The sequence below is a fragment of the Tachypleus tridentatus genome, chromosome 8 (genome assembly GCF_004210375.1).
Source record: "Tachypleus tridentatus isolate NWPU-2018 chromosome 8, ASM421037v1, whole genome shotgun sequence".
In the NCBI taxonomy this organism is placed as follows: domain Eukaryota; kingdom Metazoa; phylum Arthropoda; class Merostomata; order Xiphosura; family Limulidae; genus Tachypleus; species Tachypleus tridentatus.
In genome coordinates this window covers 22,434,861-22,462,613 of record NC_134832.1, presented here as the reverse complement: position 1 = coordinate 22,462,613, position 27,753 = coordinate 22,434,861, and the positions used below count along the sequence as shown (strand labels likewise).

Below are 27,753 nucleotides of genomic sequence, written 5' to 3'. Positions count from 1 at the left end.
TAGAGTACATTTTATAATCCCACAATGTAGCTTATACCCTGGGATTTTTTCAGTTTATGGAGCGTTTTATGTTTAATTTGTATTTGTTTCGGCTTGTTTTTGGGTTAAAAAAACAAATTATATATATATATAGAAAGAGATACATACTTGCATATAATTTCTCAAACAAAACTGACATGTCGAAAATGACCTGTTTGTGGTCAAGCACAAGGCCACATAAAGCGCTATCTGTGCTTCTCTCACCATAAGTAACAAAACCCATTTTCTAGTGCTGCAAGTTCACAGACGTTCCACTGTGCAACTGGAAAGCATAAAAAATGACAAAATGAAATATAAGACACGTTAAACTTCGCTCAACACTAAAAAGATGTTAATTCAAAAACAAATGTCCCTATTAGTGTGCTATGTTTTCACCTTAATATTAGGAATGTTTAATTTAAAAAAAATTAAGAAACAAACTTAGCGATAATATTTGCATAAGTTTATTACACTGTAGTTTTATTTTACAAAATGCACTAGAAAGTAGTTCTTCTTTGATGCTATTTCGAAAGTTTATGCCTAACAAAAATAATATACAAATGAGTGAGAACACAAAAGCTCACTCATTTAACACTATCTTTACAATCTTACGATAACTAAGCTTCATTATAATGATAAAAAACAGATTTTTATCTCACCGTGAAATGGTAGGTCACGCCAGCACAATTGCTGTAGGTATACATATGTTCGTATACGATACTAGCTAAACAAATAATCCATCAATTACTCGTATAAGCCTGATTTCAGAAACTTTAGACGAATGATAATTTAGTTTACTTTCTTTTCTCCGAGAATAAAGCGTTGTTTGAGTTTTAGAAAAAGGTTAAGTAATTATAATCGTTGTTACAAATCTGTATTGTTTGAAAATGTCCCACTTTTTGTGTATAATTAATAAATTCAGGTCAAACGGAAACGAATGTATTAATCAATAAGAACGGATTATATAGATAATTTGTTATAAAGAATCTCAACACTATTCCATTGTAATCACAAAGACCTAGCGAAGTCAGGATATGTGTATACGTGCATTGAAAATAAACTGAATAAGCAGACTTTGGGAAAGAAGAAGTTACTGTGTTGTTTGCAGTGTTTACTATTATGTTCTTCAACAACTGTCAGGACTTCAAATCCCAAAAATAAAATAAAACAGTGGAAATCTTTTCAGACGTATGTTACTTTATGGGATTCGAAATCCTCATGAAAACACCAAACTTTTCCCAAATTTGACATTAGTTTATATGTAGGGAATAACGTGTCTGTGAGTAATGGCATCGACACGTCTAAAGTATAATCGTGAGAGAACAAATAACATACTTGATTTATAACTGTAAACTTCCTTATCCTGAACACTGAGGTAAGAAGAAAACAGTGCGCTAACTAAAAACGTGACGTGACGTTTTCGACAGCTAAAAGTGGCAAACCAATTAAAAACCTTTAAGCTTAAAAAAACCCAATGATAATAAAATTGGTTTCAAACGTTTATCAGAAACTGAAAGTTTAAGGTTAAATTTTACTGGGGAGTTCAGAAAAAAAAAACCTTTTCTTTTCATCCCCACTCGTAATAGTTAAATTAGAATGACTACGTGGGAAAAGAAACAACAACAAAATGACAATTTTGAGAAGCACATTATGGCTGATGGATCATTAACAAGAAAAAACCAAGGATGGTGAGCACAAAACCAACGGCAGTTGTAGAACTTACGGTCTTTCTGGGCTGCGGAGGAGCTACAGATACCATGCCCAGAGCTAGGGCATAAGTGAACAATACATTCAAACTTGTAATAAATGTGGAGTATATGTGTGTTAAAAATCAAAGAGAATAGTCCGTTTAAGTTGTATGAGTAGAAAAAATACCTAAATTTTGAGCTAATTAGATTTCAAAGTGTTATCTTTTGATAATGTCTGAAGGTGTTTATTTGAGCCCTATCACTATGTCACAATAACGATTTTCACCTTGTCTTCGTATATCACTCAGATGTTTAATGTTTAGTCCTCGAGACGACAAGCTGTTTCTCCTATATAAACTGTCCAAAATATTTACTTATAATACACTATATCTGAATAGGTTTACCCAGTGCCTACGAGTCCTTTCGCTCAGTACCGGGGCTCATCAAGTCGGCTAGGATATGAAAGACTCACTACTGATTGAAACGCTATTTATATTATCCCACTGCTTGAAAATAAGTGTTATAATGTGAACTATTTTAAGTAGAAAAGTAATATATGGCATTCATTTTAATTTACTTGAATACGAAATATGTGTTGTTGTTTTTGTGAATACTGTTACAACAGTAACATTTTCCACCTATGCTTGTTTCTGCGCGTATATTTGATGTATTAGCTTTTGTTTTAAATTGTCGGAAAGAAACGTGTGCTTCGTTTTTTTTTTTTTGTTTTTTTTTGTTTACTCTAACTGAAATGCAATAAGAAAGATTTGTACGTCAGGCCTAGATTTTTCCTATCATAACCATAGTTACATGTTTCGCTCTTTGTGAAACCTGGTGAGTAACGCTACTTAGAGCATGTTTGGCTGTCATTATAATACAACACTTTGGGCATGGCTTAAGTCATAGATAAAGCTAAAACTAAGAAAAATACGCACTTTGTAATGAATTACTCTCAGAAATGTGCCATTATGATACTATACTTTGGACATGGCGTAAGACATAGGTAATGTTAAAACTAAAAAGAAAAAAAAAGTGCTCTTTATAATGAATCACTCTCAGATAGAAGAGGGTAAATTGAAAATTCGTTTGGAACCTTGCTGTACCTCTCTTTTCCCTGACAATGTCTACTGAAAAATGACCAAGCACTATCTGAAGGTTGTATAACTTTAATCTGCAGCATCTGTTATATTTCAGTACTAGCAACATTACTCTTGCTTCAAAGAAGCTGGTAAAAAGATTGCTTTATCAAGCGTGTCGTTTGTGCCTATTTGGTGCTAAACAATTGTTGTTTGACCCAACTTGCCACCTGGTCCCACAATTACAATGAGTTACTTTTACTTTGTTTAGTCAAGATTGTTGACATGATGATCAACCAACAATCACAGATGTATTGATAACATTTTATTTGCTTCTTCCTCGCCATACCTATAATCATTCCACCCAGCGATCAGCAGAACAACTGGTGATCATGGCTACAAAGCAACATCAAGACTTCATCCCTTGTCAGATAGATCACTTCTCAGGCTAATGATATGTGACTTCTATGACCACATTACACAACACCAACACATTACATTTTTCGGAATTAAAACACAAAACACTAATTGTGTACATGGAAATACTGCCATTTCTTTTATTGCATACACTCGTGCAGTTCACTATTGCTGGGACTGATCTGGGTAGCACTAGACAACTTTCCTGCAAAATATCAACTCGCCCATTTCACAGGAAAATTAGACGGAAAAACTCTAAAGTATGTCCATCCCAAGAATAATGATTTCAGATCTGATATTATGAAAGAGTGCTTTCATTCTGTAGAAGCCACCTCCTAAACTAAATCGGAGATCTTCTTTAAGAAGCCTCACCAGTCCTGTATCTACCGGAAAATCAACCTCTTGCTCTTGTACTCTTATCGTCACATACCAAGCCCCATCAAGCACTGACAGAGCTGAGCTAAGCACAAAACTCTTCGGTGTAAGCTGTCTACTGTGCTCCTCCGAATCAATTGCAAAGCTTTAAATGGGCCCAGTCACTTTTCCGAAACATTTTCTACAACGTCCTCCACTTGTTGCTGGTCATTCCAGATGTGCTAATTCAACATCTGGTATGGATATCCTTGCTTCTTTGCTGCTCAGCAAAGTACTTACACTGTGAATTGGTTGGCATTGGGTGAGTTGTAGTCTAGAATTGATAGTCTTACTATATTTACTGCATAGCAAAATAAGAACCATTCCTTCACCAGTGTCCTATTAATCCATAATTTAAGTAAATATATTTTTCTTCCAGACCTAGACATTGTTCTGGTTGAGTCATCAGCTGTGGCTGAACCTTGTGGTGGCATGTACCCTTGTGAGTGGTACAAAGCCCATTGATGAGCCTTGTCGTAGCATGTATCCCTTGGGCAGACTGCATAGTTTTACTCGCTCACTGGAACACAGCTTGGTTGGATAGCACTTCTTCAAGTCACCAATCCATCAATGCCAGTCTTCTTCTAAGCATTTAATTTAGCCCAGTTGGTTCTCCGTTGAGTTGAACTATTAAAGCATACACAACTGTTTCCCAGTTTTCCTCCTGTTCTTGATCCAAACGTACAACAATATCATAAACTGGACCATCTAAGCACAGGACAAAGCACTGCACAACCAGTTCCTGTATTCACCCATTCAAGGACGTGACCTGTCTCAAATACTGTAGGAACTGATCTAGGTCATCTTTTGCTATAGAACATACAAAAGTAAAATGTAGTGTACTTATCTGCATTTGCAAAAAGATATTCACTTCTACTGGACTGTGATTAGCTCCACCGCTTCCCTTCTCATGCGATACACTTTTTGAACTAAACGTGATGAGCTCAAAGTAGTCATTTATTCAAAGAACTTCAAATATAGCTGAATTATTAAGACGTACCTGAATTCAAAGTGTAAGATCAGTTTTTCGTTAAGCCCGACAAAGTTACCTCTCCACCTTGGTTTCTTTGAGGCGCTGAACGAGTCGCCAGCAGAGTATACTACATTCATTAATCTTTAGAACCCGGATACTATTTATTACTGTAATATCCTCTCTAGCCGAACAAGAATTATTTACGTTAGAGAACAAAGAAACTTAAACAAAGCAATCTCAAATACTTTCTTGACTATAGTTAAGGCTAAAACTGAATATAAATTAAACAAACAAAAAGTGCAAAAAATTCTTATATTACTAAAGTAAGTAGAAAAACACACGATATTCCTGCATGTAATAAATTTGATAACGAAAGTTGGCATGGCCTAGCGCGTTAAGGCGTGCGCTTCGTAATCTGAGGGTCGCGGGTTCGCATTCCGAGTCGCGCCAAACATGCTCGCTCTCCCAGCCGTGGTGGCGTTATAATGTTACGGTCAATCCCACTATTCGTTGGTAAAAGAGTAGCCCAAGAGTTGGCGGTGGGTGGTGATGACTAGCTGCCTTCCCTCTAGTCTTACACTGCTAAATTAGGGACGGCTAGCACAGATAACCCTAGAGTAGCTTTGTGCGAAATTCCAAAAAACCAAACCAGATAACGAAAGTGATTTTATTATTCGGCAGATAGCTCAATTAACTCTCGCTGACAGAACTAAGTTCAGAGTACTACAGTAGGCGTAAATGCACCAATTTCACTTACGTCATAATGTCTATGCTATTTATGAGACTTTCTCTAGTATTTTGCTGAAAGCCAAACTCAGAATTCCTAAAACCAAAGTAACAGAGAACCGACTAATAAACTTGCTAAATCAACAATAAGTCCACTTATGTCACAAACTGACTTATCAGTTATTATCACACTTTTTGGGTCATTCGCGTTTTAACACTAATTGTTTCCTAAACTTTCAAAAATGATCTAGTCAGTAATACACTGGCTCATGATATCTAAACTATAAACAAAATATCCCGGAAATTAGCCATAACCTTCATCTTGCTGATGAAAATGCTGTTATAGATTGGTTTAGGGAGTAATCTTGGAACCCGTTGTTGTTTTGAACGCTTTGTTGTGTGTTTTTGCTTTCATGGAAAACACTGAAGGTTTTCTTTGTAATACAGTTTGTTTTGCCGGTCTCGGTTTAATAATTTCGCTTTTCAACTACCCTACCTCGAAATGTTTGTGTCATTTTTCTTACAGCTATAAGCCTATCCAGGGAGGCATTACATTGTTGAATGGTCGTGTATTTGCCATCAATTAAATACATGTAAGTGCTAAACAAGTTATCTGTAGAGCCGTTATTCGCATCTGTTGTGATGCAGCATGCATTATGCGTTTAAACAAAGCATGTTTAACACTTTTACATAACCTAGACTCACTACAGTAAAAATTATCTTTATTTAATAGTCTGAAAAGTGTGTAATAATCTAGGTTTAATAAACAGAAAGTATATTTATATAAATATTTAAAGAGTTCATATGACTACTACCCAACAGAAAAATTTGCTTAAATTAATGATATGACGAGTATATCTAAGATTAGACCATAACGTCTCTAAGATACGGTTAATTAATTACATAATATCTGTTGTTGTTATAATCAAACCATTTTGGATAAATTCGAAAACCAAAAATATATTAATGCAGTTTGTGAATTGTAGGAGCAACAAAAGCTAAAATCAAATATTTTAGATACATTAAGTAGTTAGGCGGTACTTTGTTGATGTTTTATAAATGTCTGATAGCTTGGTAACTCTCCCAATATTTTTATTTTTAATTGCTTTTCTATGTATCCTAAGCATAAAAATTGTTGTTATGCCTGTTAATCCATTACAGAGAACTGGTTTGTTTACTGGTATAAGTATTTTTCTTGTCAGGCTTTTTTCTTTTCCCGTGTTGTTTTCCATTGACAAACTACCTGTCAATATTATAAGTATAAGATTAAGTTATATAATTTCTGTCCTGACAAGTTGTTAATTGTTAGCTAGTAACCACGACCTTATACTTGAATAACATCAGACTCTCATTACATTACCCAAAGAAAAGTTCTAGAGCATTAATTAAACTTGACAACGTTTCACTATGGCTCATTTGGCATTCATTAGGTCTGAGTATTATATTTACTCAAATGATTATCTAGCCTAGCTTTTAAATAGTGGCATATCACGAGCTCAAACAATGAATCTTCTGTTTAAACTGCTGGCATACTAGCGGTAAGCCACTCCCGATCCAGCACCTTGTTTAAAACTATCGAGCAGGTTCCTTTTTACAAACAAAAAAAGAATAAAAGTTCAGTATAAAATTACATTTTAGGTGACATATACTAACCTGCCAAGAGTGAGATATATATTACATTTATTTTAACATTATCAGTATTTCTATATACTCTTGTCAGCTATAACTAGCACGAGCCTTGCAAAGAGCCTATAAACAATACAATCGACATTATTATCCACTTTGTAGAGATGAAATTAATATTAAGTACATAATTGCGTCCTACCTTTGTATTGCAAGATTATCGTTAGCCTACTTAAATAGAGTGTCACGACAGTTTGTTACAAAGAATACAGTTCACTAATAACAGCTTCTCTAATTTTGTTGTTAAGGGAGTCAGTATTTTCTTTCATAATTAACCATCATTGTTCTTACTTGCATTTCAACTCGTGTTTGTCTCCATATACGAGTCCATTTTTCAGAAGTTCCAGCTCTTCGATTTTAAAATTTATTCATGAATTTTAGCTTTAACTTCTCTTAACGTCATAAACGTAAGGCATGAGTAACAAGATGAATGACCAAACGTCAAAATCGGAGTTAGTATTCAAGTAATATCTTATTGAAATACGCTAAAATTTTGAATTTATTTTTACACCAATTTTAAATTAATGGGGTTAACAGAAAGAAAATAGTAGAAAATATGCTGTTGTGTAGCAACACATATGTGGCGTATGTAAAAACGATTTTTATATAAAGGCCTTTTCAACACATTTGAACACTTTATCTCTAAGAAAACTTTATTTTTTCTAAAGTATTATTCCTGAAACTAAAAGACAAAATATACCACTGTCAGAATTTTAAAAACTCCCAATTTTTCTGATAATTTATTTTAATGCTAAGTCCACAGTTTTCAATGTCGAACTAGATTTTAACAGAAAGACATCTTAAAACAGTACTTCATGACACGTTAAGATATATAAGTAAATCGAAGAGGGATTGAAATATAAGAATCAGCTGTTAGATAATTTGTGTGAGCATAATGAGGAAGCCGATACAGTATTAAGAATATGATGTACAAGTAAAATGTAGACTGTTTAAGAAGTGTTTTCAAAGAAATTATGACGTTTCTTTATTGTTGTTACACGTTCTATAATGCATAAAATGATTTTTTTTTATTAAGTTATACTTCTGACATCATAAAGGTCAGTCTGAACACCCTGTGTAATAACGTACTTGTCTTGGTGGTCTAACTTTTTGTTTGGTTTCTGTAATAATAAATATCATAAAAGAAATCTACCTATTGACCTTTTTATGTCTTTAGACATAAAAATAAATCTGAGGTATTATCTTTAAGAAAAGTAAATAATTAAATAGATTAATATGGGAAAATTAAAAAATGGACAAATAAAAAAATGTTCTACACTTGTTATATTAATTATCCCTCCACACTGGCACAACGGCATATCTGCGGTCTTTGACCGTTAGAAACCGAATTTCGATACTAGTGGTGAGCAGAGCACAGATAACCCTTTGTGTAGTTTCATTCTTAATAACAAACAATAATATATTAATCAGTTAGTTGGTTCTTAATATCTTTACTTTAATTAACATATTTAAAATAAACTAGTTAACTACGTATCTCTGTGCTGTTAAATCAGTCACTAAAACACGTAAATTGACATCTTTCAAAAATGATTATAAACTGGTAAAAATAGATAAAATGTTAAGTAAGCAAAACACAGTGGCGTAATAACACTTAAGTTATAATTAATTTACAAAATTACTTCCAATAAATGTCTCTCGGAGACTCATCAGTAAACTTCAGGGCGCATAACACTAGAATTGTGAAGTTGACCCACACCAACGGACAGGGTACAGTTAGCCCAGTGTGTAGTTAGTACTGAAGTAAACAAACAAATAAAAGATAAAGAAATATAAAGAAAGGGACACTTAACTTTCAGTTGCTGCTTTTTACATTTATTTCTTCTTTGTTGTGGATTGGACAATTCATTTCTTTCTTTGAAAGAAAAAAAGGTTTCGGCCCACTGGTTACTAACCTGAAGGCATTTTTGTGCCAGTTCGTCGGTCATCTATATACACGAGGACAGATATAAAAACAACACACAAAAACAGCCTCTTTAATGTAAAATTATAGTAAAATAAAACATGATCATATTTACCTTTCTTTAACCTACTTTCACCATGGATGTTTGACAGAATGTTAAGTAATGAGCTATTAAAACACTCTTTTGTTTTTCTCATCTGTGAGCAACAGAGCTTCAAGAGATCGACCATTCAAGCTCGTAATTTTAAGACATCAGATACTTATTTTCAGAATAACCATACACAAACGACAAGATGAAAATATTTTGTTAAAGTATCTAAATAAATAACTTTAAATACGTTTTCATTTTCGTGGTTGTGTGGTTATGGAAGAGTAAACTCTTGTTGTACTATTCAGTCACTGGGAACGTTTAGTTTGAGTTACTAAGTAAGATATTAAATAATATATTTTAAAAGAAGGCCAAATAATATCTACCCATAGATATCTCACGAGTATTTGTACTTCGAACTTTAACAGTACATTATACATCACGAGCTAAGCGGCGAAGTCAGATACCCCTATAGTTCAGGCTAAGCCGTCCCTGATTTTGCGCAACTAGGTGGAAAGCAACCACTCAAAAAATACTTCATTTCGAGAATATTGTCTGGCTCTTTGAACCGAATTATAGGACTAACTCTTCAACGATATCGTAGTGCGAACCTAGAACCTTGTGATACTCAGACCAGTACGATAATCACTAGATCAACACTTAACAAGTATCTAACGCTTCATCAAAAATAACAGAGTTATAAATATTTAGGTTTTATATTAAGAAGTGGTATAACGTATTTTAGCTTTTAAACCGCTCGTCTAAAGACTTGTGTTTTCCAAGAGGAATTTTCTGCTGGTGCATATAACCATGTAAAAAAGGTATCTTATAAGATGTCAAAACATAAGATAGCTAAAAGTGAGCCACATTTATCGTTATCTAACTCAGTTTTCGCTGACACCATTATATACCAAAGGACATAATGCATTAAAGTATTATATTCATTTTTTCTATTACTTGTTTGCTTTTCTGTATTCCAAGGTTATATTTCTATAAATGTTTCCCCATCCTCATTTGCTCACAAATACTAAAGCAGAACAAATGTAAGATTTGAGACGAGAAGTGATCAAATATTTTAAGTGTGTTATGTAATTTAGGTACGAACAATTGCTGCCATATTCCTTATTTAAATGGGCCTGCAAGCTACAGTGATAAAATATTGGAAATTGGAAGACTAAAGGAAAAGGACCAGTAATATTAATATCATTAATTACCTACAATTTTGGCATCACGTAAAGGATCGTATATTTTAATTTATTTTACCTCCATCTGGAAATCGCTCTTATCTTATAGCAATTGTATTTTTAAAAGAATACAGCATACAAATAAAAATATTTTTACAAGTTAGATAATGCAAATATATTCAATTATAGAAATCTAAAACATATATATATATATATTATGTACTTTGACTTAAGTAAGTTCATGTATATGCTATTTTTTAGTTAACACCTCTAAACTACACTACAGTCTTGATAAAGCACAAATTTGGTCAAGCTCCTGAAACGACTTTCTTGTTAGAAATTTAAAAACGTTTTTGACTATCATTGGGTACCATTATAATTTACAAATACCTACACGTTTCTGTGGCTAATACAAAGTATAAAGCTAGTTGTCGAAAACTTAACAAGTTTTTAATGGTACACCGCTCGAAACGATAAGCGGAAACAACAGTGTACTTAACACATATACAGGGTGTCCTAAAATTCTGAAACCATAAGCACTGCAATTAATTTTACAAAATATATTTTACAAGCTGCTCTTGTAAGTTGAAACAAGTTTGAAGACAATATTTCCATTCTCTTTAAACAATGCGAAGCATATTCCTGTCATTGAGAATGGTGCGACACCCGTCGCAAATTCATTGTTTCAGATTTTCGGTGTTTTTTATCTTCTCATTATTCACTCATGGTTTGAGCAGTGACCAGAAAGAAAAAAAATGCATGGAAGTCAAGTTCGGAGATCTTGGGGTTTATTCCTTGGAAACATGTCTGCCAATCAATGTCCTGAGAAGGTGTCATTCACGTATCTGAAATTAAACAAAATCTGCAAATCATTTATGGTTCCAGACTTTTCGGACAGCCTGCAAAGATTAGTTTGTGTATCACATCAGAGAAACTGACTTATCGCATTTCACTATTATTTTGTAAAGAAAGTAGCCAACTAGCAATATACTTTACAATTACCCAGATGCTTAATGGCGCCAGTAAGTTGACGATCAACAAACTGGCATAAAGTTATTTGAACCACTCTGTAATCTACGTAATATTTGGAATATTACGAATAGTTAAACTTTTGTAAACGCGTTAATAAAATCATATTGACTCGCCGATTTTTTTGCTTGGTTAACTGAATACAAAATTTGCCAATTTATAAATTAATTGCAAATGAACAACTAGTAAGTACCCAATTATTTTGTTGAATTGTGATCTAGTTACAACATTATATTATTAAAATAAAAATGCTGACAAGGGTCTAAGGTATTATAAACCATCTCTTAGTAGAAAACTGTTTTCAGGATATCTTAATATCTGTAGACATTTGACGGAATAGACGCGCCTTTTAAGAGCATTTCATACATTTTTAATGGTAACATCTGGTGATCATGCAGGTTACTTCATTCGGTAATTTTCTTTTCCAGTAAATCAGTTCAGTACAATTGGGTGGTCATTGTCATCATTTTGACTGAGGCCAAGGGCAATTGCAAAGGCCTATGACAACACCTATAATTTGTGGCATTAATAGCACCACTGAGTAAAATGTACAGGTCAGTTCTTTCATCAATACCTATTCCTGGTCACACTATATTTCTACTACCCTTATGTGTGTCATATCTGTGCAGATAAATGTTGTTAGAAATTGTTCCCGGACCACTCACTTACATGGGCATTTCAAATTTCTCGGAAAAGGAGTGTTTTTATGGATCAAACTGAAGCAAGTCCTTGCCTTTAACTGAAAACAAAAAGCTTCTACATTGCCTGAACACAGGAGTAGCTCTAAATAACTGTTAAATTCATAAGGTACATCAGATATTGTTTGAAACTATGAACTGTACTAAACCTATTTGTCAATGTATCCATTTTAGTGCAGACATCGTAAAGAACAATCTTACAACAGTTAATATATTTTCAAGGCTACTTATTTTCTTTAACTAAATATATTATTGCTAAAAATAAGTATTAAAGTAATGTAGATAACAGCATTTTCGTCACGCTACTACAATATCTCGCGCTGCACTTCGGTGCCATGGAAATATTACTAAAGTGAGTGTTAAAGCTCCCTATTTGAATAGAGTAGTCCAAGAGTTGGTGTTGAATCAATCTGCATTCCCTCTAGTCTGTCAGTTTAGAATTAGAATGATTAACGCAGATGGCAGTTGCACGAGTATTAGAAATAAACAAACATTTGAGATGCATCATTTATGAAGCAGCGCTATACCTTATGTTGGTTCACTAAAGACGTTCTTCATATCGTTGCAAGTCATCTATTTTATTTCTTGATATGAATAAAGTGCATCTCATTGGTACCTGATATACCAGCCGGTCCTGTGAAGTCTATAGATTTCTAATCTGTTCGATAACAGTTACCTTTTCCAGTTGATCAGAAGAAGTGCCCTATACTTTCTACGATATGAATGTTATGGCTAAAACATTACAAATTAGAGTTTTTACTTCTTTTTGTAGTGTGTATTAATATTTTATTTGTGCTATTTCTTGTATTTTCTTTATTACCATTACCACTAATTTCATAGTTGATTAAATGCTTGATTTAGTATTTTATGGCACAAACCAGTTTGGCTATCTGTGCCTGGTTAGATGCATCCTATAAGTCAACTTGCTGAATAGTAGATGGGAAAGTTTGAGGTTCGCGCCGTATCTCAGAACATTCTCCACATTTTTAGCTGTGTGTGCATGTCACTGTTACTTGTGTTATTACTACAGAGAGATAGGAAATTATATCCAACTCATGCACGGTGTTGTAAAAAAACAACACTTGTATATATATATATATATTATACCGTTTATTTGTCCATGGTTAACAATGATTTTTAATGAAAATACCTTGCATAATTTAAGACAAAGAACTAACGTAGATTCACATGTTAAGTTTTACAAAGGCCTAACCAGTTAAATATCACGACATTGGGGTCAAAATTATGAGGAACACAAGGTAGAAATCTCGGAAGTGTGTTCACTCTGTATTATATTTTTTGTTTTTCATTATTATTACGAGAGATTTAATGGATTTACTATTATACATTTATCTTAATTTTTATTCAGAAGTGCACGTAACTTATGCTGTTAAATGTATATTGCAAAATCCCCATCTATTCCCTAAATTTGGAGATTCTCGAGTGTGAGAATAAACAATACGTCTTACGAGTGCACTAGCGTATTTTATAAACTTCAAAAGCCATCTGTGATTAACGCCTATTAATCGGAAAATTACAGGCATTTAACCAGGAACATTTATAGATTTCGAACATTACAAACCATTTAACTTCAGCAGATTACTATCGGAAGTTATTTCTAGGAAAACATTAGATAACCTCAGCGGTAAAAAACTCACGTGATCAGTGAAGAGTTAACTAGCTGCCCGTAAAATAAACTGCACAGATTTTGGCATTAAGTTAATGATAAACTTAATTAATTCGCCTATCCCGAACCATTGATAAAATATTCCGTTCTATACCAGATAAAGGTTCAATACTGTTTGTAACTTTTTTTTATATATAAATCATTATTCGTAATAATTGTTATAATAAATTATATTATTGTTTGCACATTAAAATATATTAAAGAAAATTGTGTATCAATCTTGCTGGCAAATGTAATAATTTTTATACACCTCAACACTCAATGAACTTTAGATTTAAATTACAATTTAACTCAGTTTCAGACAATTTGAAATTGTAATATGTATTGTAATAAACTGGAGGCTAAACCGATATAAATTATAATACGTATCAGGTCAAATACGCGTTTTCTCTTGATGGGAGTTATGAGCAGTTCGAGATTCTAAGTTTCACAGTAACAATCACATAAATTGATTTTATTTTTCAATCTTCAAATCAAATTATGCATCCTTTCTTCATTTTCTGTTTGAAAATAGTGACCAAGTAACAAGCTACTAGTACTATCACTACTGTTTTCATCAGCATTAGGAGTATTTTTGAGTGTTGTTAAAGAATCTTTGGTCTTGTTGCCACAATGCTGTCAAATAGTCAACTGTGATCATAATTACAGTAGCTGCACAGATCAGATATAAAATAACTTAGAATCACGCACGTGTATGTAATCAAGGAGATAAGGGTGATTGATGATAATACGCTGAAAAGTAGCAAAGGTTACTCTCAACAAGTACTGTCATTAACTATGGTTTCTTGCTGTTGCAGATGATAGGACCATAACTAGGCTATTTGAAAAACAGAAATTGTAATTGTCATGTTTCATATGCTACATCCTGTACAAATTCATAGTTGTTTTACAACTTCTCCTGCCACAAGACATCTCTGGGTATGGGAGATATACTTTAAGTTTTCATAACACATTTTTATTAATTTAACTATTACATTGTTTAAGTAAATGTTGAGGGATTATGGTACTTTGTTTTGGAGACTTATTCCACCTTTGAATTGCCTGCATAAAACATCAGGTTTGAAGCACAACATTTTTTTGGTATAAAATCAAATAACTGCCTTGAACACTAACAGTTGAATTCGAAATTTGCAATACTTTTTCTTCTCCTACTTACAACTACATTGCTAATAAAAAATATCACCGTTTATAGTTCATTAAACATTTAAAGTTTCATACTGATTAGGTTAATGTCAATACAGTTGGCTATTTGACAAGTATGGAGAGAGTACACTATTATCAATAACAATGTTGACCATATTGGTTCAACACAAACTTCATGCTCCAAACTGAAACAACAGAGAACTAATGTGAAGTCAGCATGTAAATTGTATGAAACATGTTCCACAAGGTTTCCCTTTATGCTACAAGAAGTCATTCTTGAATTACATGAAGAACAAGCAAAATGCTCAAAAATTTAGGTGAATGTCATGTTCCGACATAAAATCATGCCTGACACTACAGTCAGAAAAGAGCAATGTAGGCAGGCACACAAGGAATGAGCAGAACCCCATCCAATTTTAACAAAAACATGCATACAGCAGTGGCATACTAGTTGAAAGAAGAATTAATATTAGTGGCTACAAGCATTTATGTGCTCTAACATGACACTATAAAAATCAAACACAGGATAGAGTCTTTTACCTATTAGTGGTATCTCTGCCATTCTCAGATAGTTAACAACTTCCCAGCAGAAGATGGTATAATGCATATGGCTTGGCCAGTGCATTGTAAGAACTGATCAAGTTGAGCATGTATGGGATTGTTCTATGATGACATTTTGTAACATATGATTCACCTCCAAGCAATGTTAATGAAATGGAAGCAGTTCTGATGGAAGATTGATTCATATTATCCCAGTAACTCGCTCATTTTAAGCCCACTATACTGATAGATGATTTGTTTTAGTATTCCAGATGGTATGTATATTAACACATTTTGCCTCAATTTATTAAGTTACAAAAAATTTAAAACAAAAAAATTATGAACATATCCTCCAATATTATATACTTACAAATAAGATCACCTGACTAGTCACTACATTTTGCATAGCACAGAGCTCTTGAAATGCAACTGACATTTAATAATAGTAGTTATTTCTTGTCATTCGTTGAATAGAAATTAATTATCCCTCAGTTGCTTTGAGGAGCTTATATATTTCCACCTCCAGCTTCCTTAATTCACATACAAATCAAGGTACACAGCCAAGTTGCTGCTATTTGCAATTTTTAAAAGTTGATGATTACAAGAAAAAAGAAGTTAGGCTTAGGAGTGAAAATTACTATAAAACACAATAAATATCCTATCTTTTCAATAGAAGCTCAGCATATAGAGTGAAAAACATCAGTAATAAAATACAGCACCATGATAAATGAAAAATATCTATCCTCTAACAAATTTAATTTACAAAAGAGCTTCTTGATTATCTGTTCCTTTTCCATGATTATATCATACCTTTCTAAACCTGCACATCTTCAATGCTAGATGATAATATCAAATAATATATACATTGAACATAAATTTTTACCTGCACGTAGATATGGTGTAGAATCATAAACTTAATTAAAAACAATACTTTGGGATCAACTGTAACTGTAATAGTTAACAAAAATTACAATTATAGATATTTTAGATATAAAAACAAAGAAGACAATATTTTGTATTTATTTTATTGTAAACAGCCTTAGCAACTGTAGCAATGAACACTAACTTTACAAGAATTTATATAACATCTGAATTACTGAATGTTTTAAAATTATTTCACACCAAAATCCATCTGGTCATGAAAACAAAAGTAAAAAAGATGATTTTATGAAACTACTGAATTAAATATAAACCAAAGAGAACAAAAACTATGATACTGATCACTGCAACATGATTACTGTGTGCAGAAAAAAGTACAGGAGCATTTCAGTTGTTTAGAGAAGGAAAGATAATCTAACTGTATACCTTTGGGACTTTGAAGTTAATCACAGTACAGAAGATTCCCACTCTTGTATAATAATTCAAATAATATTGTTTTGAAAGATGAGAAATAACTTTAAAACAAATACTCTATGAAAAAATAAAAATGGCTCTTTGTTTCAAGTTCTTTTACAATCATGTGATGTCTTAGTCTTCAAATCTTATTGAATGAACTTCAGTACTAATATTGCCACCTCGATAACTTCCTCGCTTTTTTTTTGTCTTCTCGTGCCGAAAATCCTTGCCTCTCACATTCTTTAACACATTGTTTGCCCTCTCTCCCCATGATCCCTTGGCTCCTTTCTATAATAAACAGTAAAATATATCAATATCACAAAAATACCACCAAATAAAGCTTTACTCTAAATTTTGGATTAAGAAAAAAACTAGCATAACACTTAAAGCCACAAAGGTGTGTACCACATAAAACATTAGTAACAAACCAGAAAACATTTTTTAATCAAAAAATGTAGTACATTTGCAAAACATTGTGAGATTTCAAAAATGTAATTTAGCATGATCACATGATACTAAAACCATGATTAAAACTAACTTTAATATGTTAAAACTTAAAGACTAACATTTTCCATTAAAAAGTATCAACTGAATTTAGTTGTTTTTTTATGAGTCTATGACTAAGTCATGCATACTGACATATCAGTTAAATTTCTTTACAATGATTAACCTTCCACTGACCAATCAAACAAAATACTATTTTTATATAGCCAATAAAACATTTTATATGACATTACACACACTAAAAGGTGATAACTAAGATAACAACAGAAGATCAGATTTCATACACTCAGACACAGGTTAAATAGAATCAATTTTGTTCACAACTTTCCAAACAGAGTATTTAATGTAACATACACAAAAATTTTAGTTACACAAATTCCCTTTTTCTAAGCAAACTATAAAATTAAAAGTTTTTTCCAATTATACCTCTCTTCAAAACTCAGATATGCATATAAAGTTTCCTAAACACTTTATGTAACTTGAAAGTATCTCTTATACATTTTTTTTTTTTAATTTTCATCAACTTAATACACACAGATACATAAAATTGAAACAAAGTAAATTTCATGGTTTAGATTAAATATTCTGTTTCAGGAAATGTGAGACTTGAAATTTAGCTACATTACCTCACTACACAATTGGGAGATTTAATGAACCATGAAATGTTCAACATGTAGCCAATGCTACTACACTAAGAACAGCACTGTGAAATATATCCTATGAAATTCCTTAGATACTGTCTAAGTTATTGCAATCTTAACTTCCTGCATAGGGTGAAGGTTTCTTTTGAATAACCTTAGAGGAAAAAAGTTACAAATATTCCAATTAGGAAACAAAATAGACTTAATTCATTGATATCCATTGATAACAGGGAACCAATTTGAAACACCTTTATATAAAAGGTTTATAACAGCAAACACAGAACAATGTTTGCTAATGTGTTGTCACCTACCACACTTTATACCTGACTACTCACAAACACAAATATACAATGTACAAAAAGACACCACATACATATAATACATCATAAAAAGAAAGAGTGAAAACAAATCACTGACAATACATAACTAGCTAAATAAATAAAATGTGTTAAAAAGATTTTATTATGGTTTTAATTATAGATTCAAAAACTGTACATGCTCTCACAATGCTTCATACTTCACAAACAGTACAAATCAAAACTAACCTTGGCTTCAAAAGAATTATCCTTGAACTTTGTAGGAACTTGAACATTCTCAGAGTTTACTCTGCGGAAAGGTGTGCTTTTCTGAGAGAAACGACAAACAAATGTTATGTTCATAGTTACAGTTTAAACCAATTCTCAAAGATGTAATCCTCTTACAGTAACATTTATTAAGAAATAACCACAGAAAAAGAGTAAGAGAACCAGTTCCTGACATTATAAATAATCCAAGTGAAACACAGTGATATTAAAAGGTAAATACTTTAAAGAATTAAAACCTTCTAACTAATAAATGTGATAAAATCTATGCTTGTAAATTCCAACACACTACTATGCGATTTGCTTAAAATATACATCAGTTAATGTTCTGTAAAATTTTCCATGCCATAGTTCTAAATACATGTAGTTGGATGTTTAATTCAATAATTTCTCTAGTCAATTTGATTTCAAACTACATATTTTGAACCATAATACAGGAAAGACCAAACTTAAAGACTTTACAAGAGAACAAGTATTTAGTATCTCACTGCTGAATATTTTTGAGTAAATAGAAGCCAAAATTAAGCAAATGAAACACATCAAAAGATTTGGTTTTAAAAATAACCACATTTTGCATGCGTTACACTATTAAGTTATGCAATTAAATGAACCAAGAAATGCATTTCACACAATGAAATGGTGTTACTTTGGTATACATCTAAAATTTTAAACAAATCACAAAATTACATATGATATTGACAATGTACATCTGACAAATATAACCAATTTTCATAAATGTCTGTTGTGTTTAAACACAAACTGTCACTCATACTATGTCTACATGAAATAAATCTAAAAGAATATTAAAACCACAGATAGTTCTTGATTTAGACAAATTTTTTATGTATTTTTGAATTAATGTGATCAATGGAATAACATCATTTCTTGATTTATGTGCTTGCAAATTCGGATTAACAGGATTTTCGAATAATTTGTGTATTGTAATGTTACAAGTAGAAGCATTTACTTACTATGTGCTTGAAGGTTTAGCTCAGTGTTTCCCAAACATTTCCAACTAGGGACTGGTTTAGTTTTGTAATTTTTCATGAGGCCTGACCTCCTCAAATACCTAATTAGATAACCCCCTTCTCTGATCTTACCTGCAGACGGGAAGATGGACTTCAACTCAAGAGTAGGACGTATCTAGCTAACGCGTGGTTTAAATTTATGGCATTTCACATGAATATCACGGTTATCAACACCATAACACTTAATCTTAGGCTCTCTAATTGCACTAAGTAAGAACACTTTAATTTATAAGGGACTGAAAATATAAAGTCAACCATCAACTTATGAATTCTATAGTTTCGTAACACAAGTACAAACTTCCGCTTTTCCTTCCTGTTATATTAACTTAGTTGCAACACTGAGAAATCCAAGTTAGACAAAATTTAAATTATAATGCACTTGAAAATATTAAGTTTATTAGAATATATTTAGATTAACTGTTTTAATTAAATTTTTCTTTAATACACAACAAGGGCTTGGAGAAAGTTTAAAAATGGCATTTAGTAATAAAAGGGTTAAAATTAATTAACATTTTTTTAGTTTTCTGTGGACCAGTTTTTTTTTTTTTTTCATGGACTGGTACCAGGTTGCAGACCACACTTTGGTAAACACTGGTTTAGCTGATATAGATGCTTTATTTATTGATTGATTTAGTGTTTTATGGCACAAAGCAGCGAAGCTATCTGCGCCAGACATTCGGTAAAAAAAATAAAATAAATAAATAAATGTAGTAATAGACATAAATGGAAATGAAGGTAAAACAAAAAAAGTATAAAACCAATGTTGACACCTAGTCTACAATGTTAAGATAGAAGGCAGAGTATAAGAAGTTGTAAGGTATTTACTCTAGCAAAAAGGTAATGATCATAACCCACCAGGAAGACTAACAGGTTAAGTTCAAGAACCACTGTCAGTCACCTGAAGTTGGTCTTTCCAGTCCTGGTTCTGGGTTATGTGTCAGAGCAACCAGTATCAAAACGTAAAAGAATAGAAGTTTTAAAAGATACATAGCAAAATTGTAACAATGAATATCCAAATGTCCAGTAAAAAGATAAAAGTCAAGTAAATGGAGTAAAATTTGTAAAAGTAATTGAAGATAAAAGCAAAACGGCAATTAAGACAGAAAATGGCGTAAAAACCAATGTTGACATCCAGTCAACAAAGTTGTAAAAAACTACCTGTAGCAGAATGGTAATGATCATAACCCGCCAGGAAGACTAACAGGTAAGTATAAAAACCACCGTCAGTCACCTGAAGTTGGTCTTTCCAGTCCTGGTTCCGGGTTATGAGTCAATATGGCCAGTACTAAAAAGTTAAGTAGTAAAAGTGTGAAATGATATGCAGCAAAAGTATAATAACAACTCGCCAGGACGACTAACGAGTAGTTCAAATGGATAGTTCAAACAGTAGCGTTAGTCACCTGAAGTTGGCCTTTCCAGTCCTGGTGTCGAGTTATTTAATGTTCTGGCCATTGTCCAATGTCAAATTGAAGGGGAGAGATTAAAACTGTAAAAAAGGAACCACAATTAAAAAGGTGTAATGAATAAATATCCAACATTTAAATGAGACTAAAAAGATTAATGGCCATTAAAAAATTAAAAACATTATCAAGGTGGACAGAGTCACCATCACCAATAACTCTGTCCAAAGTTACGGACTGACCCTGGGAAAAAATATGTTTAAAATATTGCCGTCGTTGAGAATTGTAACGATGGCAAGAAAGTAAAATGTGGCTGATAGTGATTTGAGTGTTACACAAACTACACATTAGTGCATCAGTTCCGGATAAAAGAAAATGATGAGTTAAAAAACTGTGACCAATGCGTAGCCTAGTGAGAACAACTTCCTCCTTCCGAACTTTACAGAAGCTAGATGGTCAAAGTCCAATTTTGGGTTTGATTTGAAAAAGTTTGTTGTCACGTTGCTCACTCCAAGTGGACTGCCAGCTGGCATGGAGCCGAGCCTTGAAGACAACACCATAGTCCATGTACGGAATGGGCATAGGAGTGATGGTGCTGAAGCAGACATATTTAGCTGCCATGTCTGCAAGCTCGTTCCTGCGAATACCAACATGGCTTGGTATCCAGAAAAACTGGATTGAAATAGCTGCTAATGAGAAATGGGCCAGTCGGTTTCGAATATCAGTGAGAATAGGATGTGAGCTAACGTGTAGCGATTCCAAGGCAAGTATAGAACTAAGCGAATCAATATAAATAGTGCAGTTGGAGTACTGCTCAGCTGCAATATGATCCAGGGCAAGAGATATGGCATACAGTTCAGCAGTGAACACAGAAGCTGTAGAAGGGATTCTGCACGCAACTACTGACCCATAGCAAACCATAGCAGAGGCCACTGAATTACCTGATTTGAAACCATCTGTATCAATGGGAACTGAATGATTGTTTGAAAGATATTCATTGAATAAAAGACGGTACTTCCAATCTGGAGTATCTACCTTTTTTAGGTGACTGAAAGAAAGGTTACATTTGGGGGCTGTAATAAGCCATGGTGGGATGGGCCAACCTGTGGAATCTGCAATGTTATCCAAGGACAGACCCAATTCATCCAATTGTGCCCGGATGCGAAGGCCAAACGAAGCAATGACAGATCGTCTGTTATGAAAAAGTACTGCCCACCGAGGAAGGAAAACACATTTCCAGATGGGATGCTTTGGTAAGGAATGAAGTTTGAAGAATATTGTAAAGATAGTTGCAAACGGCGAACGTGTAGAGAAGGTTCATGAGATTCAACATATATACTTTGAACTGGAGAGGTACGGAAAGCCCCAGTGCAGAGTCGAAGTCCTTGGTGATGAATGGGGTCCAGCATCTTTAAGGCCGAAGGTCTGGCAGAGCCATAGACCATTGATCCATAATCGAGTTTCGATCTAATAAGAGCACGATATACCTTTAACATTGAACAGCGATCTGCCCCCCAACTGGTAGAAGAGAGAACACGGAAGATGTTCAGTGCTCTTGTGCATTTGACCCGAAGCTGCTTTAAGTGTGGTATAAAGGTCAGTTTACGATCAAAGATAAGCCCCAAGAACTTGGTCTCCGGGACCACTGGCATCAAAACTTCACTGATATGAAGTTCAGGGTCAGGGTGAATACCCCGTCGACGGCAAAAGTGCATGCATACAGTTTTGGAGAGAGAGAAATTAAAGCCGTTCGCCAGAGTCCACTTCCGTACACAATTGAGGGCAGTTTGTAGTTGCCGCTCAATATATCTCATGTTTGACGTCTGACATGAGATGTGAAAGTCGTCGACATACAGCCCATTCGCAACAGTAAGAGGGAGTTGTTCAGTGATGGCATATATCTTTATACTGAAGAGTGTAACACTCAATACACAGCCTTGAGGGACTCCAAGTTCCTGTACAAAAGAAAAAAAGGAAAGTGTCGAACCCACACGACCTTGGAATCTCCTGTCCATTAAAAATTTAATAAACATGGGTAGATAGCCATGTAACCCATATGTATGGAGGTCTCGCAAAATGCCATACCTCCATGTTGTGTCGTAAGCCTTCTCTATGTCAAAGAATATTGATACAAGATGTTGGCAGTTGAGAAAGGCTTCTCTGATAGATGTTTCAAGACGAATTAGGTGGTCTGTGGTGGAGTGCTGTCGACGGAACCCACACTAGGTGGGCGAGAGGAGGTTGTTTGATTCAAGGAATTAAACAAAATGAGCATTAACCATCCTTTCTAATGTCTTACAGAGACAGCTTGTCAAAGCAATTGGACGGTAGTTTGAAGGAATCTTGGGATCTTTCCCTGGCTTAGAGAAAGGTAAAATAATAGCCTGGCACCAGACATCAGGAAAAACATTCTCCTGCCAAATCCGGTTGAAAACAATCAGAAGGACATCAAGAGAAGCAGGAAATAGATGGTGCAGCATGTCATAATGAATATCATCAGGTCCAACAGATGTACTGGCAGACCGATGAAGGGCCATTTTTAGTTCCACCAGGGTAAAGGGACAGTTATAGTCAAAGAAACAGTCAGTTTGAAAGGAAAGAGGTGATCGTTCTGCCCGAGTCTTGATGGCCAGGAAGGTGGAGGAACAAGCAGAAGTGCTAGATACCCGGCAAAAGCTTTCACCTAGAGTGTTAGCGATGTTCAACATCAGTCACCTCCTGACCATCAGAGAGTAAGATCGAGAGGGGACAGAATTGTAGTGCCCATTAACCTTTCAATCCTGTCCCATATGATCTTGGAACTGGTGGTAGAAGATATGCTGGTTGTGAACTTAATCCAAGATTCCTTCTGGCTTTGACGTCTTACCCACCTAGCATGTGCACGGGCCCGTTGGAAAGCAACCCGGTTTGAAAGTGTGGGATATCTAAGAAAAGTATCCCAGGCCCACTTTTGAGCCTTCCGTGCTAAGTGGCAAGCAGGATTCCACCACAGACGAGGATATCGTGGAAAACGTGTCGAGGTTTTAGGAATACACTGAGCAGCTGCATGTGTAATACAGTCAGTTACCGCTGCTACACAGTCGTCTATTGATGGCTGATTTACGATGGCAGGATCAAGTTCTGCGAGAGCAGTGAAAGTGGACCAGTCTGCCTGATCCAGCTTCCACCGGGGCACGCGGGTAGGGTGGCATCGACCACAGCCAGTCTCTCTCAAAAGGATCGGAAAATGATCACTGCCTAGTGGATTACTGTCAACCCTCCATGAAAAATGGGAGAATAATGAAGGGGAGCAAACTGAGAGATCAATAGCAGTAAAGGACTGACTAGGTGCATGAAAGTAAGTGGAAGAACCAGTATTGAAAAGAGAAAGATTGTGATCAGAGAGCATCCGCTCTACAGATCGCCCCTCCCATCAATAATAGCACTTCCCCAGAGGGGATGATGTCCATTAAAATCCCCTAGGATTAGAAATGGAGATGGCAATTGTTCAACGAGAGCATCAAGATCTGATTGATCATATGTCTCTCCAGGGGACAGGTACAGAGAACAAACAGTGATGGTATGACCCAAGGAAACACGGATGGCTAAAGCCTCCAAGGGTGTGTTGATCAACCAACAGTGCCACCCCTCCATGTACTCGACCATCACACAACCTGTCATTTCTGTACAGAGAAAACTGCCAAATGGAGACAGTATCAGCAGTTTTGAGAAATGTTTCTTGTAAAGAAAGACAAACAGGATGGTAGGAAGCAATCAGCGTTTTGATATCATCCAGATTAGAACGTAAACCTCGACAGTTCCATTGTATCAAGGTGGCCATTTTTTAAAAACGGGTAAGTGAAGTGGCTGGAGAACCCTTCGGTTTACGACCACGTCTTTTTTCTTTACTGTCTTTAGTCGGAGGAGGTCTATCAACCTCCATGGATCCTGCTCTGAGTTGGGTGGGCAGGTTTTTGTTATTGGAAGGGGAATCCAGTAACTGAGGACGCAAACGAATAATTGTTTTGTCTCTTGTGGTGGGTGTATCAGAAGAAATGCCTGTATTTGAAACTGAAGGACGTGGATCTTGAGGTTTGTTGGAAGGTATGGGAGGAACAGAGATGGGTGTGGAAGTCGATTCATCAACCTTTTTAACCACGGAGGTCAAAAGGCTTTTCATTTGTTTTGAAAACGATTCTCTTGGAGGCACAGAGAGATCTGTCTGCACTCCCACTGTAGTTGTGGAATGAAGTGCAGCAGCATATGTCCGAGATGGAGTTGTGGACAGCAATTTCCGAGCCTCAGGATAACTAATGTTATGTGTCGTTTTCAAACGCTGCACCTCTTTTTCCTCCAACCATTTTGGGCAAGAATGAAAGTAAGAGGGGTGAGAACCATTGCAGTTTACACAATGTGGGTTCATGTCACAGTCATAGGCATCGTGGTCCTTGCCTCCACAACGAGCACGTCAGGGAACTACGACAAGATGTCTTTGAGTGGCCGAATCTCTGACATTGGAAACATTGAAGAGGGTTTGGTATGTATGGCCGAACCCTGCAAATGAGATAACCTGCCTTGATGGTGGCAGATGCACATGGTGAAGTAAATGTTAAAACAAGGGTATTTGTTGGCAGTGTAACTCCATCTTTGTGAGTGGAGATGCTCCTCACTGCAGAAACTCCTTGAGTGGAGAGACCAGCAAGAATCTCTGACTCGGGAACGTTCTTCAAATCCCTTTCAACAATAACTCCTTGTGAAGAATTCAAGGTAGCATGGGGTGTAACCTCAATAGGTATATCCCCAATTGCCTTTGAATTCAAGAGGAGTTCACTGTGTTGGGATGTGGATGTTTCAACCAATATGTCACCAGATCGAAGTTTCTTTACTGACTTTGGAGAGCCAGCAAGTCCCTCTAGTCCCTTTTGAATAAAAAAAGGGGACATTTGCCCTAAAGGTTTTTCTGAAAGAGAATGTAATACAAGAAAATTAGGTACGTGCGTTACTGATGTTGAAGATTGCTGTTCTGAGTATTCAAGACGTGGTCGCTTACCCATTGACTGTTTTTTTACAATTTTATTTACATTTTTTAGAGGATCCATAGGAAAAAGAAAAAATTTCGGTACCCACTGACCCCACCCACCATGGAGCCCTACAAGGGGACGCACTACAAAGTCACGCAAGGACAATGCAACAACGCCAGAGTTTCGTGAGCACTGTACCCAAACACCAGCATCAGGCACAATGTCCACAACACCCATTGAGAACTTCCAACACTGGTACTTGGTTGACTCTAGCCCAAGTGGACCAGCCGATTGACCCAAGGGGGGCCACCCAAAGGCCGCCCGTCTACAGGAATTCGAGGCCAAAGTGGTGTGTTAGGGTTGGACCCCTCAACCACCAGGATCCTCTCCTCCCCTTCACGGGTCGCCACGCACAGCAAACACGTGGGTGGATGTTTAGATCCCAGAGAAGGTAACCAGATAGAACAGAACCTTCCCTGGGAGGTCCCCTCACCACGTACAGGAATCCACACCGAGGGGGGATGCTTTATTATAACATCTACTATAATGCATGATAGTTGAAGTGACATTACAATGACAATAACATTACGATTATCTGTGCAGTAACCAAATGGTCGCAGTGTCCATTTTGTCATACTACAAAGTCGTTAAAATCAAGTTATCATGCTTCACACCAGAGATATTTTCTCTTGACAAATGTTAACTACATGAACATTGGCAGCACTCCTGCAGTACATTAAAGTTTGACTAATGGTATTCCCACTGTGATTGCATGCATCGTGTACACTCTATGGGAACAGTGCTTGATTTAAACAATTTTGATTTACACGATTAATTCCTGGAATGTAACCACAGCATAAATCGAGAACTACCTGTATTATATTTTGATATATCAAATTTGGCACTTTTTTGCTAGTTTACAAAATACTGACTGCCTTGCTTTGTTTCCTTGTATGCATTTAAATGCAAAGCTACACAATGTGCTTTGCTCACTAGAGGTATCAAAACCCAGTTTTTAGTGTTGATATTCAGTATGAGACTACACAGTTATTTCTATTTCTGTTGAAAGTCGTGTTTTTGTTATATATTTTCAGTAAAACATTACAGTTATGCAACAACTATCATTACTTTAACAATAAAAACTAATGCACCGCTGATAAAGAATTATGCTGTCTTAACATTTCAGGAAAACAAAATACACTTAGCATCAGTGATTTTATAATTTCATCTTTCAGTCTATGGAAACTTGTGCTTCTTCAAATTACCTTACACCACAAAATTACAGATTTGCTTAACACTTACAAAATCTTTCTGCATTTGACCACCAGGTGTGTGGTTATTTCAGAGTGCCAGTGAAATTTGCAAAAAAAAAAAAAAAACATTCTTATTTAAAGTCTACAAAGCAAAAAACTGCAAAAAGAACTACCTATCACAAAATTTTTTAAATATTACTTATTACAAACATACTAATATTTGAAGTTCAGTCTGTCAACTTTTAAAGACCTACCAAGTATGAAATGCCAGCATTTTAAGTGTGTTAAATTAACTTACCTCTTAAAATAAATAGTAACATTTAAATCTAGACACTAAATGTCATAACAAAGAAAGTCACACTATATGCATTCTAGGCTGCATGTGTTACACTGACAAAAGGCTGAGAGCACAAATAATATGCAACCCAATATCTGATGTATGAACACATTAATCTTTGTCTAAACCATAAAACCTGTATCCTTCTAAACAAGAAATAATTTTTTCTAAAATCAAAATTAATGTAACTTGTATTATTTTACAGTTAAAAACTACATTACTGATACTTGTACTTTGGTACACTAACTATTCTCCAAAAAGTTTGTTTTCTTGAATAACTGTTTACATAATTTCAAGTTGCAAATGATAAAATAATCAGTGAATTCTGAACTAATCTAGCAGAAAACTGTCCAAATTTAAAATATATATACAAGTTTTTGAAGCAAAAG

At 34.7% G+C, this 27,753-nt stretch overlaps 2 protein-coding genes across 4 annotated transcripts in view; both read right to left on the bottom strand.

Annotated features, from left to right (window-relative positions):
• LOC143258657 (uncharacterized) overlaps positions 1-14,432 on the bottom strand; it is a 40,699-nt gene extending 26,267 nt beyond the window's left edge. For both annotated transcript variants that reach the window (XM_076517952.1, XM_076517953.1), the window contains exon 1: positions 148-14,432. The gene's annotated coding sequence lies outside the window, so the exon portion shown is untranslated. The remainder of the gene's footprint in view (positions 1-147) is intronic.
• A 1,864-nt stretch (positions 14,433-16,296) lies between these two features.
• Positions 16,297-27,753, bottom strand: part of LOC143258656 (uncharacterized) — a 29,178-nt gene continuing 17,721 nt past the window's right edge. For both annotated transcript variants that reach the window (XM_076517950.1, XM_076517951.1), the window contains 2 exons: positions 18,311-18,391; positions 16,297-16,908 (listed from right to left, as the gene is read on the bottom strand). In XM_076517950.1, the coding sequence (XP_076374065.1) occupies positions 16,753-16,908; positions 18,311-18,391 (237 nt within the window). In that variant the 3' untranslated portion in view covers positions 16,297-16,752. The remainder of the gene's footprint in view (positions 16,909-18,310; positions 18,392-27,753) is intronic.